General features: G+C 47.0%; 2 protein-coding genes across 2 annotated transcripts in view; one reads left to right on the top strand and one right to left on the bottom strand.

The window, feature by feature from the left end:
- Positions 1-277: 277 nt before the first annotated feature.
- On the bottom strand, positions 278-1,601 carry LOC309357359 (RNA-binding motif protein, X-linked 2-like). Its single transcript, XM_081889495.1, has one exon. It carries the CDS (start codon positions 1,277-1,279, stop codon positions 590-592), a length of 690 nt encoding a protein of 229 aa, XP_081745621.1. The 5' UTR covers positions 1,280-1,601; the 3' UTR covers positions 278-589.
- Positions 1,602-2,440: 839 nt separating this feature from the next.
- ANKFY1 (ankyrin repeat and FYVE domain containing 1) overlaps positions 2,441-13,508 on the top strand; it is a 47,539-nt gene continuing 36,471 nt past the window's right edge. Inside the window, exon 1 of the mRNA XM_081890207.1 lies at positions 2,441-2,489. Coding sequence (XP_081746333.1) covers positions 2,480-2,489 — 10 coding nt within the window. The 5' untranslated portion in view covers positions 2,441-2,479. The remainder of the gene's footprint in view (positions 2,490-13,508) is intronic.

The following is a 13,508-nucleotide window of genomic DNA, read 5'->3' as shown; positions in this document are numbered from 1 at the left end:
CTCCATTTGAGTTCGGTGGGACTTAGTCTCAGGTACACAAAAGGATTACACTGTTTATTAGAAACCCATTTTCTTCCAGATTCTGTACTACTACAAAGGAGTGGAGATAAATGTTCTAACACTTATTGTTCTAATTTTTATTTTTCTCCATCGCTATTCCTGTTATTGGCACAAAACTTACAAGTTTACAGAAAAGATTTTCTCTCTCTCTCCCCCCCCCCCCAGACAGGGAGAAGCAGAATTTAATTTTTACACACACAAAAACAACATGTAAAGACTTGGTCTATATGCAAATTTTATTATTGTTTCTAAAACCAATACAAAGTTACTTAAAAAACGGAGGCCAATAGCACACAACATTAACTCCACCAAGGATTCAGGGCTCCCTGCATGTCAGGTCTGTGGTGGCTTGAAGACGACTCCTTGCAGGGCTTCTCTTCTCTCACATCACTCCCAGGTTCATCTGCTTTCTGTCGCTCGGGGCCTTTCTTTGGGAGTATCTACCTTCTTGTGCTTCTCACTGTGGATTATTCTCTGTTCTTTCCTGTCCCTGTCTGTGGCTGTCTGGAGACCTAACTCTTGCATGCTTCTACTTAGACTCCCGTTCATGTTGTGCCCAGCTTGCATGTTTGTGCCCAGGTGTGCTACTCCAGGTCTGCTGATTCACATTGGCATGCCGTTCATACTTTGGGTCTTCCTTCTCCACTTTGATCTTGGTTTTAGGAGGCGAGTCTGCAAGCTGTTCCTCTTTCACCCGTTTTTGGTGCTCTCTTTTCTCTTTCTTCTTCTTGCATTTCTCTTTTTTGTGTTTCTTTACCACCACCTCACTGTCTTTGGGGGACTCTGGTGAACTTGGAGGTGTTTTAGCACCACATCCACTTTCTCGGAGAGCTTTTGTCACATCATCAATATCCTCAGAGTCTTTCGGTGGGCGGTAGTTAGCCACATGGTCCACACGAATTGTCCTTCCTTTAATCTTTATCCCATTAAAATTATCAACCGCAAGAATGGTGCTTCTCTGATCTTCATAGCAAATGAAACAGAAACCTTTGGATTTCCCTGTCTTCTTATCACGCACCAGATTTATGTTCACAATTTCCCCATACTGTGAAAACACACAAAGAATGTCGCCTTCCGTCAGCTCATAGGGAAGACCACCCACAAATACCCAAGCACTGTCACTGTACTCTGCATGCCAGGAGACCTTATCTTGTACACCAAGCTGTGCCTCACGCTCATTCAGCTCATTGATCAGCTTCACTTTGGTTAGTGGATTCATGCTGGTTCTCTTTGTCTATTGTGTGCAAAAAAGAAAAAAGAAATCTTTTTAAAACACTCATAAAAATTTACTGACCTTTCAAAAGCCCTGTTAGGTAGCAAATACATTTACACTTCTGTTATGGCAGCTGAGTGGCCATGTGCTCTAATTTACAAAAGGCAGTCTTCTCTTTTCTCCTTTTTATTATTTATTGCACACCCCTCAACCTAAGGTCCCAGGATAGATTGCAACACAATACTGTATTAATATTAAAGCACAATATTTAGGATGCGGGTGGTGTTGTGGGTTAAACCACAGAGCCTAGGACTTGCCGATCAGAAGGTCGGCGGTTTGAATCCCCGTGACGGGGTGAGCGCCCGTTGCTCGGTCCCTGCTCCTGCCAACCTAGCAGTTCGAAAGCACGTCAAAGTGCAAGTAGATAAATATGTACCGCTCCGGCGGGAAGGTAAACGGCGTTTCCGTGTGCTGCTCTGGTTTGCCAGAAGCAGCTTAGTCATGCTGGCCACATGAGCCGGAAGCTGTACGCCGGCTCCCTCGGCCAATGAAGCGAGATGAGCACCACAACCCCAGAGTTGATCACGACTGGACCTAATGGTCAGGGGTCCCTTTACCTTTTTACAATATTTAAAACGGATTGAAGTGTCGGACTACAGCCTGAAAGGCCACAGTTCAAATCCCAACTCACACTGGGTGGCTTTGGGCCAGTCCATGCCTCTCGGCCTACCTCGCAGGGTTGGTGTGTTGAGGTTAAAAATGAGAGTGCGGGAGAACCACGTACGCCACCCTTGAGTTAAATACCTAAAAATATGCTCAGAGAGGCACTTTGGCCATGGCCTCGTTTTTAAAAGACAAAACTTCCTCTCCGGGCAGGGGCGGTGGTACTCTGCACGTGCTCAGAGGCACATCGCCCTCGGGGCGGGGAAGGAAGACCTCGGAAAAGAACGCGCGATGTAAAACTGTTCCTTCGAAACCCGAAATCGGTGGTGGTCCTCCTGCAGCTTCTTCCTAGCAGCCATAACTTCAGCCCAGTCAGGAAGGCTGTGCCGCTACTGCGCGTGCGCGCGCCGCCTCCTTTTCTCTCCTCCCCCCTCCCTCCCCGACCCACCCCGCTCTATCCCGCCGCTCCTCCCCCTCCCTCCCCGCCCCTCCGCTCTCACCTCAGATCTCGCGAGAGCTCCGAGGCAGCGGCCCAGGGCCAACATGGCGGAAGGTATGCGCGATGCGGGCGGCGGCGGCGGCGGCAATGCCAGCTGCACCTTGAGGAGCGGGAGGGTTTTTTCTCCCACCTCAGGCGGTTTTTCTGTGGGGCGGAGCGCTTAGCTAACAGTGGTTTTGGTGCTGCTGGGTTGGTGCGGGGTGGGGGCAGATTGAAACCGGCTTGGAGGGCGGGGGGGGGGAGTGTTTGGGCGTGCCTCGTTTATTTGTGTTAGTATTTTATTTAACTCTATTCCCTCCCGAGGAGATCGAGGCAGGATAGGTGGACCTTTTCCCCACCCCCGTCTTTTATCCTCACAAGAGCCCTGGGAGGTAGGCGAGGCCATAGTGGTGCAGCGGTTAGAGAGAATGTGGAGCAGGGCTTGGGAGAGACCTGGGTTCAAATCCTCCCCACCCCACGCCTCCAACTCGGCCAAGTGACCTTGAGGGCAGGTCACAGCCCCTCAGCCTGACCTACCTCGCAGGGTTTGTTTTATTGGCGCCGTAAAATTTCTAGACCATTGATTTTAAAAGGCACGCAAACAAAAAAAAGCACGCAAACACACACACATCAAAGCAGTTTACAAAGGATGAAATACTAAAATATAGAAAAATTCACAACCCTGCCTTCAAAATACAAAAGTTAAGATAACTGAAGCAGATTAAAAGTATCTCGGCTTTCTGGGTAGACTTTTAGCAGGTGCCAAAAAAAAGAGAGTATGGTGAAGGCGCCTGCTTGTTCTCAATAGGCAGGGAGTTCCAAGGTGCACTAAAGGATCGAGCTCTTACAAATATGGAACGGGTATTATGTGGCATCTGTAAGTACTGCCGATTCCGCTGATCAAAGCCGTTGAGTGGGTGCACATCTGATAAAGTAAACTTGTGCCGAGTTGTTGAGGGCTTCATATGCCAATAGTAACACCTTGAACTTGGCTCAGTAGCAAATTGGCAACTAGTGCAGGGCTCTGAGCACAGGTGTTATGGGTTGACGATGCCTTGCTGCTGTCAGCAATCATGCTGCAGCATTCTGCATGAACTGCAACTTCCCGATCAGGAGCACATTGCAGTAATCCAGTCTTGAAGTAATCGATGCATAAACTACTGTGGCAAGGCAAGGGTTGTGAGGAGGTCGCCTGGGAGTGAGTGTTACTTGGCCCTGGGTGGGGTGTTGTATGTATGCAGTGGGGCGTGAGAGAGACTTTTCCAACAACTCTTCCTGCTTGGTGAGTTTAGTAGAAGCTTATGTGTGGAAATAGAGGAAGACTATCTTCCTAGATAGGAGGTGTTTCTTTGAAATGGGGGAGTCATAGTGGCATCACTCCACCCCTGTATGCATGCATGCACCCACCCACCCACCCACTTAGGAACATAAAGAGTCTGCCCTATACAATGTCACTTTCTACACTGACTGGTGGTAATGGTGTGTCCATTTGTCTGTCCTATCTCCTGGCATCTAGTGCTTTTAATTGAACCTAGGACCTTCTACATGAAAAAGTGTAGTTGGCTCCACTGAGTTACATGTGGGCAAATCCACACCATAGATTTAAACTGCATTCAGCAAACACTTAAAGCACACAACTTCCGCCCTCCAAATAATCATGGGAACTGTAGTTTACCCCTCACAGATCTACCGTTCCTTATCCAACTATAGTTCCCAAGATTCTTTGGGGAAATATATGTACTTTAAATGTGCTCTGGGTGTGTTTTTAATGTATGGTGCAGATCTGCCAGTCTCTCCCTCTAGTTGCGTATTGCCTACCAGTAGCAGCTCTCTAAGAGGCCAGTGGAAAATGCCATGGATTGAATCTGGCACCTTCTGCATGCTCTGTACTTATGACCCTTCCCATATCTCAGCTGCTTAGAACTCCGCTTGTTGCCTCCATTGTTAGTATCCCCTAACCAAGCTTGAATTAGGGCATACATTGTTTCCCGCACACCCACAACAGCACAGCGGCTTTAAGACACTTTAGTAACTTTTGAACTTTTTGTAAAGGATTATAAAAATCACCTCCATATTATTCTCTGTGTATTCATGTTGCTTTTCTGTAACATGTCTCTGCCCCAAGGAGAGTGCAGTCATTGTTATTATTTATACAGCACCCTCAGTGTGTATGGCACTTCACGAAGAAGGCTGCCCAAGAACTGAAGTGGTGCTAGATCCAGCCCAAAGCGGGGATCTACTTACTTAGTAATAGGGTCCTTGGTGTGCATGCTATTTTACAGAGGCAAAACAAGGCAGGGGAAGGTGCCAGCTGGAAGAGATTCGTTCTGTTATGCATAACGCAGTCCGTGTGCATGGTGCTTTTTAGAATTACAGCAAGACAACAGGTCTCTGCCTGAAACAGCTTACAATGTAAAAGTCTAGAGGTGGTGTGGAGGATGGAGGCAGAGGGGGAGGCAGGCTGAAGCCAAGGTTAACAGTGGGGAGGAATGTGCATTAGGTTTACTTGTATCTATGTGGACTTCATTTCACTAGGAGATAAGGACTACGGAATTTTCTGAAATCGTCCATAAAAAGTTAGCCTTTGGTGATGTATATGAACAAAAGCAATTAAAAGCAAAGGGAAGTTTATTCGGTTGTTTCTTTTGCGGAAGACGGGAAGATGAAAGATCCTAGAATTGTAGCGTTGCATGGGACCACAAGGGTCATCTAGTCCAAACCTCCCCACCCCAAATGCAGGAATATTTTTGATGAATATTTTGTGGCTCAAACCCACAACCCATCTCAAGGATGTTTCCTTGAGCATTGGGCTTATGTGTGTGGTATGGAGGACCCTTGAATGTACTTGTTACTGGGAAAATATAGCAAAAATGTAGGTGAGGGTTTGTATTTCTTTTCCTTGAAGGAGCTTGGGGTGGCATACATACTTATCCCTTCTCACTTCTTATTTTCCTCCCTGCAAATCTCTGAAGCAGGTTAGGTTGAGAAACAGTGGCAGGTTCAAGTTTGTCTGGTTAATTTCATGGCTGACGTGGGATTTTGACCCAGCTCTTTCCATTTGTGGAAGGTTTCAGCGACATCAGTGAGTCTTCATTGGTAGTAAATGCACTTAGAATAGGGTGTTGAGTTGTATGAAGCAACCTAGGTTGCAGTGCTAAACAAATCCAGCCCCATGTACTATTTTGTAAATATGTTTAAGATTACAGCCCTTATCATATTTTCATGGGGTCCTGTTTAAGGTAGATTTACAGACATGAAGTCCAATTTAGTTTAGTGGGGCTTCTCCCTAATTAGTGTGTGTAGGATTGTGGCATTAGATTTAGAAAGGACTAGCTGCCAAATAAGTGACCATAACATTGCACCTAAATGCTAGTCTCACTGCAATCAATGAATGACCATTTCTTTAGGATTGAGCTGTTCAATTGCATATCCAAGAACATTATTATTTTTATTACATTCTAAAAGAGAAAAGAGGCCAATTTTTTATTAGCCCAGATCCGTTGCCCTTGTGCATTTCTGCTCTATTCGAGATAAAAGGGAAATTTCAGAAATGTGCAAAACAAGAGCCCACCCACATGCTTTTGTTTTTGTTGTCGCTTTGAGGAATGGAGCATGCGTCACCTGCCTCTCTCCTTCTGTCAAGCGGTGGCTCCCAACAGGCAGTGCTTCCCCCACCCACTGCCATTTCATCTGGGTGGGAGGCTGCAAGGAATGCAGGGTGGGATTGAGGAGCACTGGAGCTGAGGATAAGCTGGGGGTCAGATGGGAATATACCCTAGACTGGATCTGGCCAACAGACCAGCAGTTCTTCACATGTGCTATAAAGTGGCTTCAGAGTTATTGTCTGGATCCAAGGCAACCCTTGCCAACAGCTTTGCCAGTTGGAACTAATGGGAGCTGCCTCCCAAAACCTCTGAAGAGTTCCAGATTGGCTACGGTTGATCTAAGAAAATTCACTTTTTAATTCTCCTTAGGCCATGATTCCTCTGGCAACCTTAAGGCAGGATACCCACCTAACTGTAACTACACTTTGCAGCTGAAATAATGACAGATGTATATAATAACCGATGGCAGGACTAATTTTTGTTGATAATGTAGAGGACAAGCTTTTGATCAGAGTGGGCTATCAAATTGTTTTAAAATGAGCGCTCTTATCCGGCTTGTTTAGCTTCTCCATGCTAGCAGTGTTGTGGAGGAAACAAACTCAAACCTTGGCTTAGCATTGCACCCAGGTTCATGGTTTGTTTTGCTCAAACCATGATTGGTTAGCCAAGAACAATCCTTGGTTTACTATCTTAGTTTGGATGTGATGCTGAGCCAAGGAATGTGGTGTGTTTCTTCTGTGCTCTTGCGAAATGCAAATAGTTTCTGATTTACTGTGACATGCAAACAGTCACAGATTGCATATCCGCTTAGTAAATTTTTATTTGCTTTCCATATAGTCATTTCACTTTCCTGGGATGTTCAGAGATGACTTGGATTTTTTAAATAGTACTGAAAATTGTGCAACACCTACATGTGATGATCTGGCAGATTTTACTGACTTCCTCTCACAGCCAGAGATCCGTCCTCGCAGTTTCCTTTCTCAGAAAGTTTTCTTGGGAGAATAAGAAGAACCCAGATCTTCATAATGAAGAGACCTGCTTTTAAGGTTTCTTTCCCCTCAAATTTCTGAAGTGTTTGTCTTTGGTTGGTTTGTCCTCTGTGCCCTGGGTGAGCAAATGGTAGTAGATAAATAATCACAACAAAGTGTGGGTGGGCAAGTTTTTCCAAAGTAAATAGGACTTGGCTTAATGGTAAAAGCTGTGAGGCACTGTTGTGCAACAATGTGGACTGCTGCCCACTTAAAGAAGTTACTTAGTTTATTGAGTAAATTGGTTGAATATGAATAACTGTGCACATGAATGAGCAGTTCAAAAGAAAAAGCATATACTTCCCTGTTTTTAGATAATAGATATGTTACAGCAGTTAAGAGACATTCCCACTTGTGTTTGAGAAGAGATAGGTCCTCTGGTAAAAAACACTAGCCATTTGAACCAGCTAGATTCAAAATAAGGCTTCAGTTCTTTAGTTGATTGAGCCATTAAAACAGGCTTTTTTGAGTCAAATGGGTTGTTTTAACATTCTATCCTTAGTCTGTGTCACTGAAGAACTGTATGTGTCATCTTTGAATATCAACCAGGCTGGAAAAATCCCATCTGGACATCTAGAGATCTCTTGCAAAAGTCCTCAAATAGGAGATAAACTTTAGCATTGCCCTAAATGTGGGTGGCGCTGTGGGTTAAACAACAGAGCCTAGGACTTGCCGATCAGAAGGTCGGCGGTTCGAATCCCCGCAACGGGGTAAGCTCCCGTTTCTCGGTCCCTGCTCCTGCCAACCTAGCAGTTCGAAAGCACGAAGTGCAAGTAGATAAATAGGTACCGCTCCGGCGGGAAGGTAAACGGTGTTTCCATGTGCTGCTCTGGTTTGCCAGAAGCAGCTTAGTCATGCTGGCCACATGACCCGGAAGCCGTACGCCGGCTCCCTCGGCCAGTAAAGCGAGATGAGCACTGCAACTCTGGACCTAATGGTCAGGGGTCCCTTTACCTTTATCTTTAATAGTTGCAGTCAAGCTAATGGTTTAGACCAGCCTTCTCCAACTTGGTAGCTACCAATCACTGACCATTGGCCATACTGGATGGGCAGATGGAAGCTGGAGTCCAAGAACGTCTACAGCTCTACAGTTTCCCCAACCCTTGCTTTAACAAATGGTTTATCTGCTGGCCAGCTAAGTAGTTGGTTTCTACAAGAAGCAACCACAACCTGCTCTGAAAACCGTATTTTTCGCACGATTGGACGCACCGGACCATAGGACGCACCTAGTTTTTTGGGGGGGAAATAAAGGGGGAAAAAATTCCCTTTATTTCCCCCCCAAAAGCAGGTCAGGGAAACCGAACCAGGTTGAGGAACAGCGGGATAGTGGTGCTGCGCCTCCCTGCTGTCCCCCAAGCTTGTGGGGCTGGCTGATGTCTGCCTGGCACGCGGGATGCTCTGCTTCAGCGGGCCCCACCCGCCAGGCAGCAGGCTGCTATCCGCAGCGTGGGGAGCCTTGCGGGGAACTCCTGCAGGACTCCCCACGCTGCGGATGTCTGCCCGGTGTGAGGGGCGCTCTGCTTCAGGGCGCCCCACCCGCCGGGCGGCAGGCTGCTATCCGCAGCGTGGGGAGCCTTGCAGGGAACTCCTGCAGGGCTCCGCACGCTGCGGATGTCTGCCCGGCGCGAGGGGCGCTCTGCTTCAGGGCGCCCCACCCGCCGGGCGGCAGGCTGCTATCCGCAGCGTGGGGAGCCTTGCGGGGAACTCCTGCAAGACTCCCCACGCTGCGGATGTGTTCCTGAAGCGCCGGGCGCTCTGCTTTCAGGGCGCCCGACGCTCCGGGAAGCAGGCTGCTATCCGCAGCCTAGACACTGCTAGCGGAGCGCTAATCCCGAAGCTTGGGGCGTGCAGAGCTCAGCGCCTCCAAGCTTCTGGGTGCCGGCAAGGTCTAGACGGCTAGCGGAGACCTTGTCGGCACCCAGAAGCTTGGGGCGCGCTGAGCTCCGCACACCCCAAGCTTCGGGATTGATGCAGCGTTCCGCTAGCCGTGGGAGAGCTGGGTCTCCCACGGCTAGCAGATAGCTTCCTGAAGCCTGGAGAGCGAGAGGGGTCGGTGCGCACCGACCCCTCTCACTCTCCAGGCTTCAGCGAAAGCCTGCATTCGCTCCATAGGACGCACACACATTTTCCCTTGCTTTTTAGGAGGGAAAAAGTGCGTCCTATGGTGCAAAAAATACAGTATATCTAGAGATGCTGAATGCTCTGCTGCAGATGAAAGCATTCCATGCAATGCCTAACTATGCATTATTCAGTGAAAGTTCCCTGATCAATACTGGTATCCTTCACTGCCTTAAAGTGATAGTGTTTGATTTTCTTGTAAAGCTTTTGGCTTTCTTAACCATGAAAGGTAAATTCTATATAGAATCATAGAATTGTAGAGTTGGAAGGGACCCTGAGAATCAACCCCCTGCAACGCAGAAATATGCAGCTGTCCCAAGTAGGGATCGAACCTGCAACCTTGGCATTATCAGCATGAATAACCAGATAATATAGTGGCAGTATTTAGATTGCAAGACTTCATTCTCCTTTTTTCAGTCCAAACTGAAGGACTCCTGGGAAGAGTTGCGGTTGAGTTTGCTTGGCTCATTTTGTTTGTTACAATTATTCATATTCTGCCTTTCAGGAAATGTATCCTTTCAAGGTTGCTGAGAATTAAGATTGAACTTCATTAAAACATGCACACGCAATAAACAGCATGAAACTAAATGATTTGATTGTGGCCAAGTGCAGTAGTTAATATGGAAGGCAGCTGTTCCAGCATGCTTAAGGACCATGCATGGAGTCACTACTCACCAGTATGTATTGAATAGGGAGTCCCTGCCCATGTGCATCCTTTGTAGAGTTCCTTTCACTGTTAAACATACCTTGCTGGAGCGTGCAGAGGATCCTGAGATCTAAGGAGACATCATGTAAGGGCTGGTCAAACCAGGACAGGGTGTAGAGATTGCCTCTTGATGACCCTGGGGAGTGGGTATAGAGTTCAGAGTGGCATACTGGGAGGCTATAGTACTGGAACACCCCCTTCCTGCCCAGGACCCAACTCCTCATCGATAACTGACTATTGGAGCATCTCCTTTCACTCATGGCTCTGACACAGTCTGTTCCAAACCATTGGGCCCCTTCCCAGGGTCGTTTGCAGGCAGCTCCTCCAGCTGCGCCCCCCCATCCAACCAGCCCCTCCACGATGGCTCTTTGGGACTCATGACACACAGTTATCAACTGCTCAGCAAGCCTTTCTTGCACACCTGGTTCCCTGCTCCAGGTATAATCTCAATTCTGGTGTAACTTTTAAAATTGCAGTTGCCTTTAAAATATTGGTAACCTCCTTCCTAAGAATAAATGCTTGGTACGGAATAAGTCTACTACCGGAGTCTTGGACTAGACTCGTAAGGATTGTGTTAGATGATTCAGAATTTCTTTGTTAACGTACACCCACTTTGCGATGTCAGTTCTTTATATCTACAACCAATGTAAAATGTGAATGGTGGTCTTAGCCAAGCCTTGATGCATTTGCTAGCAGCGTATTAAAGCACAGTTAATGCCGCATATCTGGCTTTTTAGCAAATCTTGCTGGCTGGTACTTAATGGAAACAATTAGTCATTCTTGGTGGATTTGACAGCATAAAGATCAATGAAGAAAGCCTCTTTAATGTCATCAGATGCAGTGTATTGAAACAATAACTTAGCATACACCTCCCCCACTATGAGGGAGTGCAGCCTATAGCCTCAGACTTCCTTTATCATTGCTCATTCTGAAGGGTATCAAGTATAAAAGCCCGGATGTTCCTTAGGCTTCCTACCTGAGATCCCCAGAGATACCAGGGAAACCGTTTGGGTCTCTTTAGGGACAAATTGTGATGGCAGCACGACTGAACTGTATGAAGTTATGGGTGGCATAGAGAAAGTGGACAGAGAGAGGTTCTCCCTCTGTCTCCCATAATACTAGATTCCAGGCTCGTCCAGTGAACTGAACACTGGAAGAATCAAGATAGACAAAAGGAGGTGTGTCTTTTCACTGCACATGGTTGCACTATGGAATTCACTCCCACAAGGCATGGCTGCCAACTCAGATGGCTTTAAAATGGTGTTAAGTCAAATTTATGGGGAGGATTAATACTATCAGTGGCTGCTAGTCATGGTGGTTATATATTGCCTCCAGTATCATTGTTCATATACCTCTGAATACCAGTTGTTGGGGATCATTACTGGGAGGCTGCTGTTCCACACATCTCTGCTTGTGACTGTGAGAATGTCATGTTGGATCAGATGCATCGCTGGTCTGAGCCAGCAGGTCCCCTATGTTCTTGGAGCAGCCTTCCCTATCCTTGAGTCCCCAAATGATGTTGGACCGCATTTCCCATAATCCTTAACTATTGGCCATGCTGACTGAGGATGATGCAGGCTGTAGTCCAGAAACATCTAAATCAGGCCCCCCCAAACTCGGCCCTCCAGCTGTTTTGGGACTACAATTCCCATCATCCCTGACCACTGGTCCTGTTAGCTAGGGACTATGGAAGTTGTAGTCCCAAAACAGCTGGAGGGCTGAGTTTGGGGGTGCCTGATCTAATGCTTCAAAATGGGGGATTTGTATGCAGAGTGTGTACTCTACCATTTAGCTGCGGCTAGTTTTTTTTTTTAATCCTTTTGCTCTTTTTTTTAATCCTTTTGCTCTTAACTTACCTGAGGTCCCAACAAGCCAGAGTTCCAGTACTTCCAAAAGGTATTCCAAAAGTTTTGACTTGAGCAAATCTCTTTGTCAAAGTATGTCTCAAGAGTGAAGCTCTTAAAATTGATTTTAGTCCGATTAGGGATTAGGATTGGTCACTTCAGGGAATGCATTTCTGGGATTTTTAGAATCTGAAAGACTTGACACCAACAAAAATGTGCCTATTCTTTGCTGTGCTGGCCTTGTTCCTTTTCACCAGAGGTGGGTGAAGGTGGAGATTTGTATTGGCAGCGCAAGGTGGGAAGGAATCTTCACACCAGGCAGGAGTATTGTTGGCATACTGTAGTTCTTTCTGAAGTTTCTGCTTTTGGAAATGTATTTATTTGAGGGAGCAGCAGGTGGATCCTCTGCTGATGCTTTAGTGCTCAAGTGCTCTGTGATGTTTAGCAGTGTGTCTACTGTAGATTCTTCAGAAATCCTTGCCTGTCATTGTCCTCACCTTTTATCTCAAGGCTTATACACACAAAACCTTTTTTTAAATAGTCCGGCATCTTTTTAAAATTGGCGCCGCAGAGAGAATGCACTGATGAACAATTATACAGTGGAATGACTAATGGTGCAATTGCGTGCATTCTCAGAAAGCTCCTCTGTGTTTGATGGAATCAAAATGAATGTTTGTCACAAACTAATTCCCTACAGAACTGCATGCAAAGGGACAAACTTGAGGGCATCTCCCAGTTTGGTTATTCCTGGCATAGACCAGTGTGGTACCCTTCAGTTGTTGTTGGACTACAATTCTCATCCTTCCTGACCATTTGCTGTGCTGGCTGGGGCTCATGGGAGTTGGAGTCCACAACTTCCAGAAGGCAATGCATTGGCTATGCTGGCTCTGTCCCTTTGAAGCTGTCTTGTACTGAGCCAGACAATTGGTCCATCTAGGACAATACTGTCTGCTTGGATTGCCAAGGGTCTTCCCAGGCCTGGTACATGAGACAGAGATAGATAGGACCATAGATCCTTTTGGTTGCAAAGCATGTGCTACACTACTCAGCTGTTTATACAAATAAAGTGTTTCTACCCCATGCTTTAGGGACACGGGGTAAAACCACAGAGCCTAGGACTTGCCGATCAGAAGGTCGGCGGTTCGAATCCCCGCGACGGGGTGAGCTCCCGTTGCTCAGTCCCTGCTCCTGCCAACCTAGCAGTTCAAAAGCATGTCAAAGTGCAATCAGATAAATAGGTACCACTCCGGCGGGAAGGTAAACAGCGTTTCCGTGCACTGCTCTGGTTCGCTAGAAGCGGCTTAGTCATGCTGGCCTCATGACCCGGAAGCTGTATGCCAGGTCCCTCGGCCAGTAAAGCGAGATGAGCGCCGCAACCCCAGAGTCGGTCATGACTGGACCTAATGGTCAGGGGTCCCTTTACCTTTTTTTACTACCCCACGCTTTAGCTTACAAAAAACACACACCAGTAGTTCCTTCCCTTCAGACTCAATATCTAAGAGACGTGACACGATTAGAAAAGGATGAGGAGGGATGAGTAAAGAGGCAGGGAGGCAAACTCAGACACCAGCCTTACAGATCTTATAACAGTCAGCTGGGACTGAAGCAGTTCATGAAGCCTGTTGGAATGACTGCCGCTGTGTGAGTTGAGGGAGGGCCAAAGGCAGCTCTTCTCTTCGTAGAGAAGATGGAAAAGGCCTGCTTCCCTCCTCTCTGTGTGCTCTGCAGCCTGATGGAGTGGCTTCTGTGAGGTGCCAGTCGGCTTTTGCCCCACGTTTTGAATTTCGTTCCGT

Source organism: Podarcis melisellensis (genome assembly GCF_964234715.1).
Source record: "Podarcis melisellensis genome assembly, chromosome: 15".
Classification (NCBI taxonomy): domain Eukaryota; kingdom Metazoa; phylum Chordata; class Lepidosauria; order Squamata; family Lacertidae; genus Podarcis; species Podarcis melisellensis.
This window is presented reverse-complemented; position numbering and strand designations above follow the sequence as displayed.

What these genes read in the sequence shown, in the direction of transcription:
- LOC309357359 (XM_081889495.1), bottom strand. Translation starts at nt 1,279, where the DNA reads ATGAATCCACTAACCAAAGTGAAGCTGATCAATGAGCTGAATGAGCGT.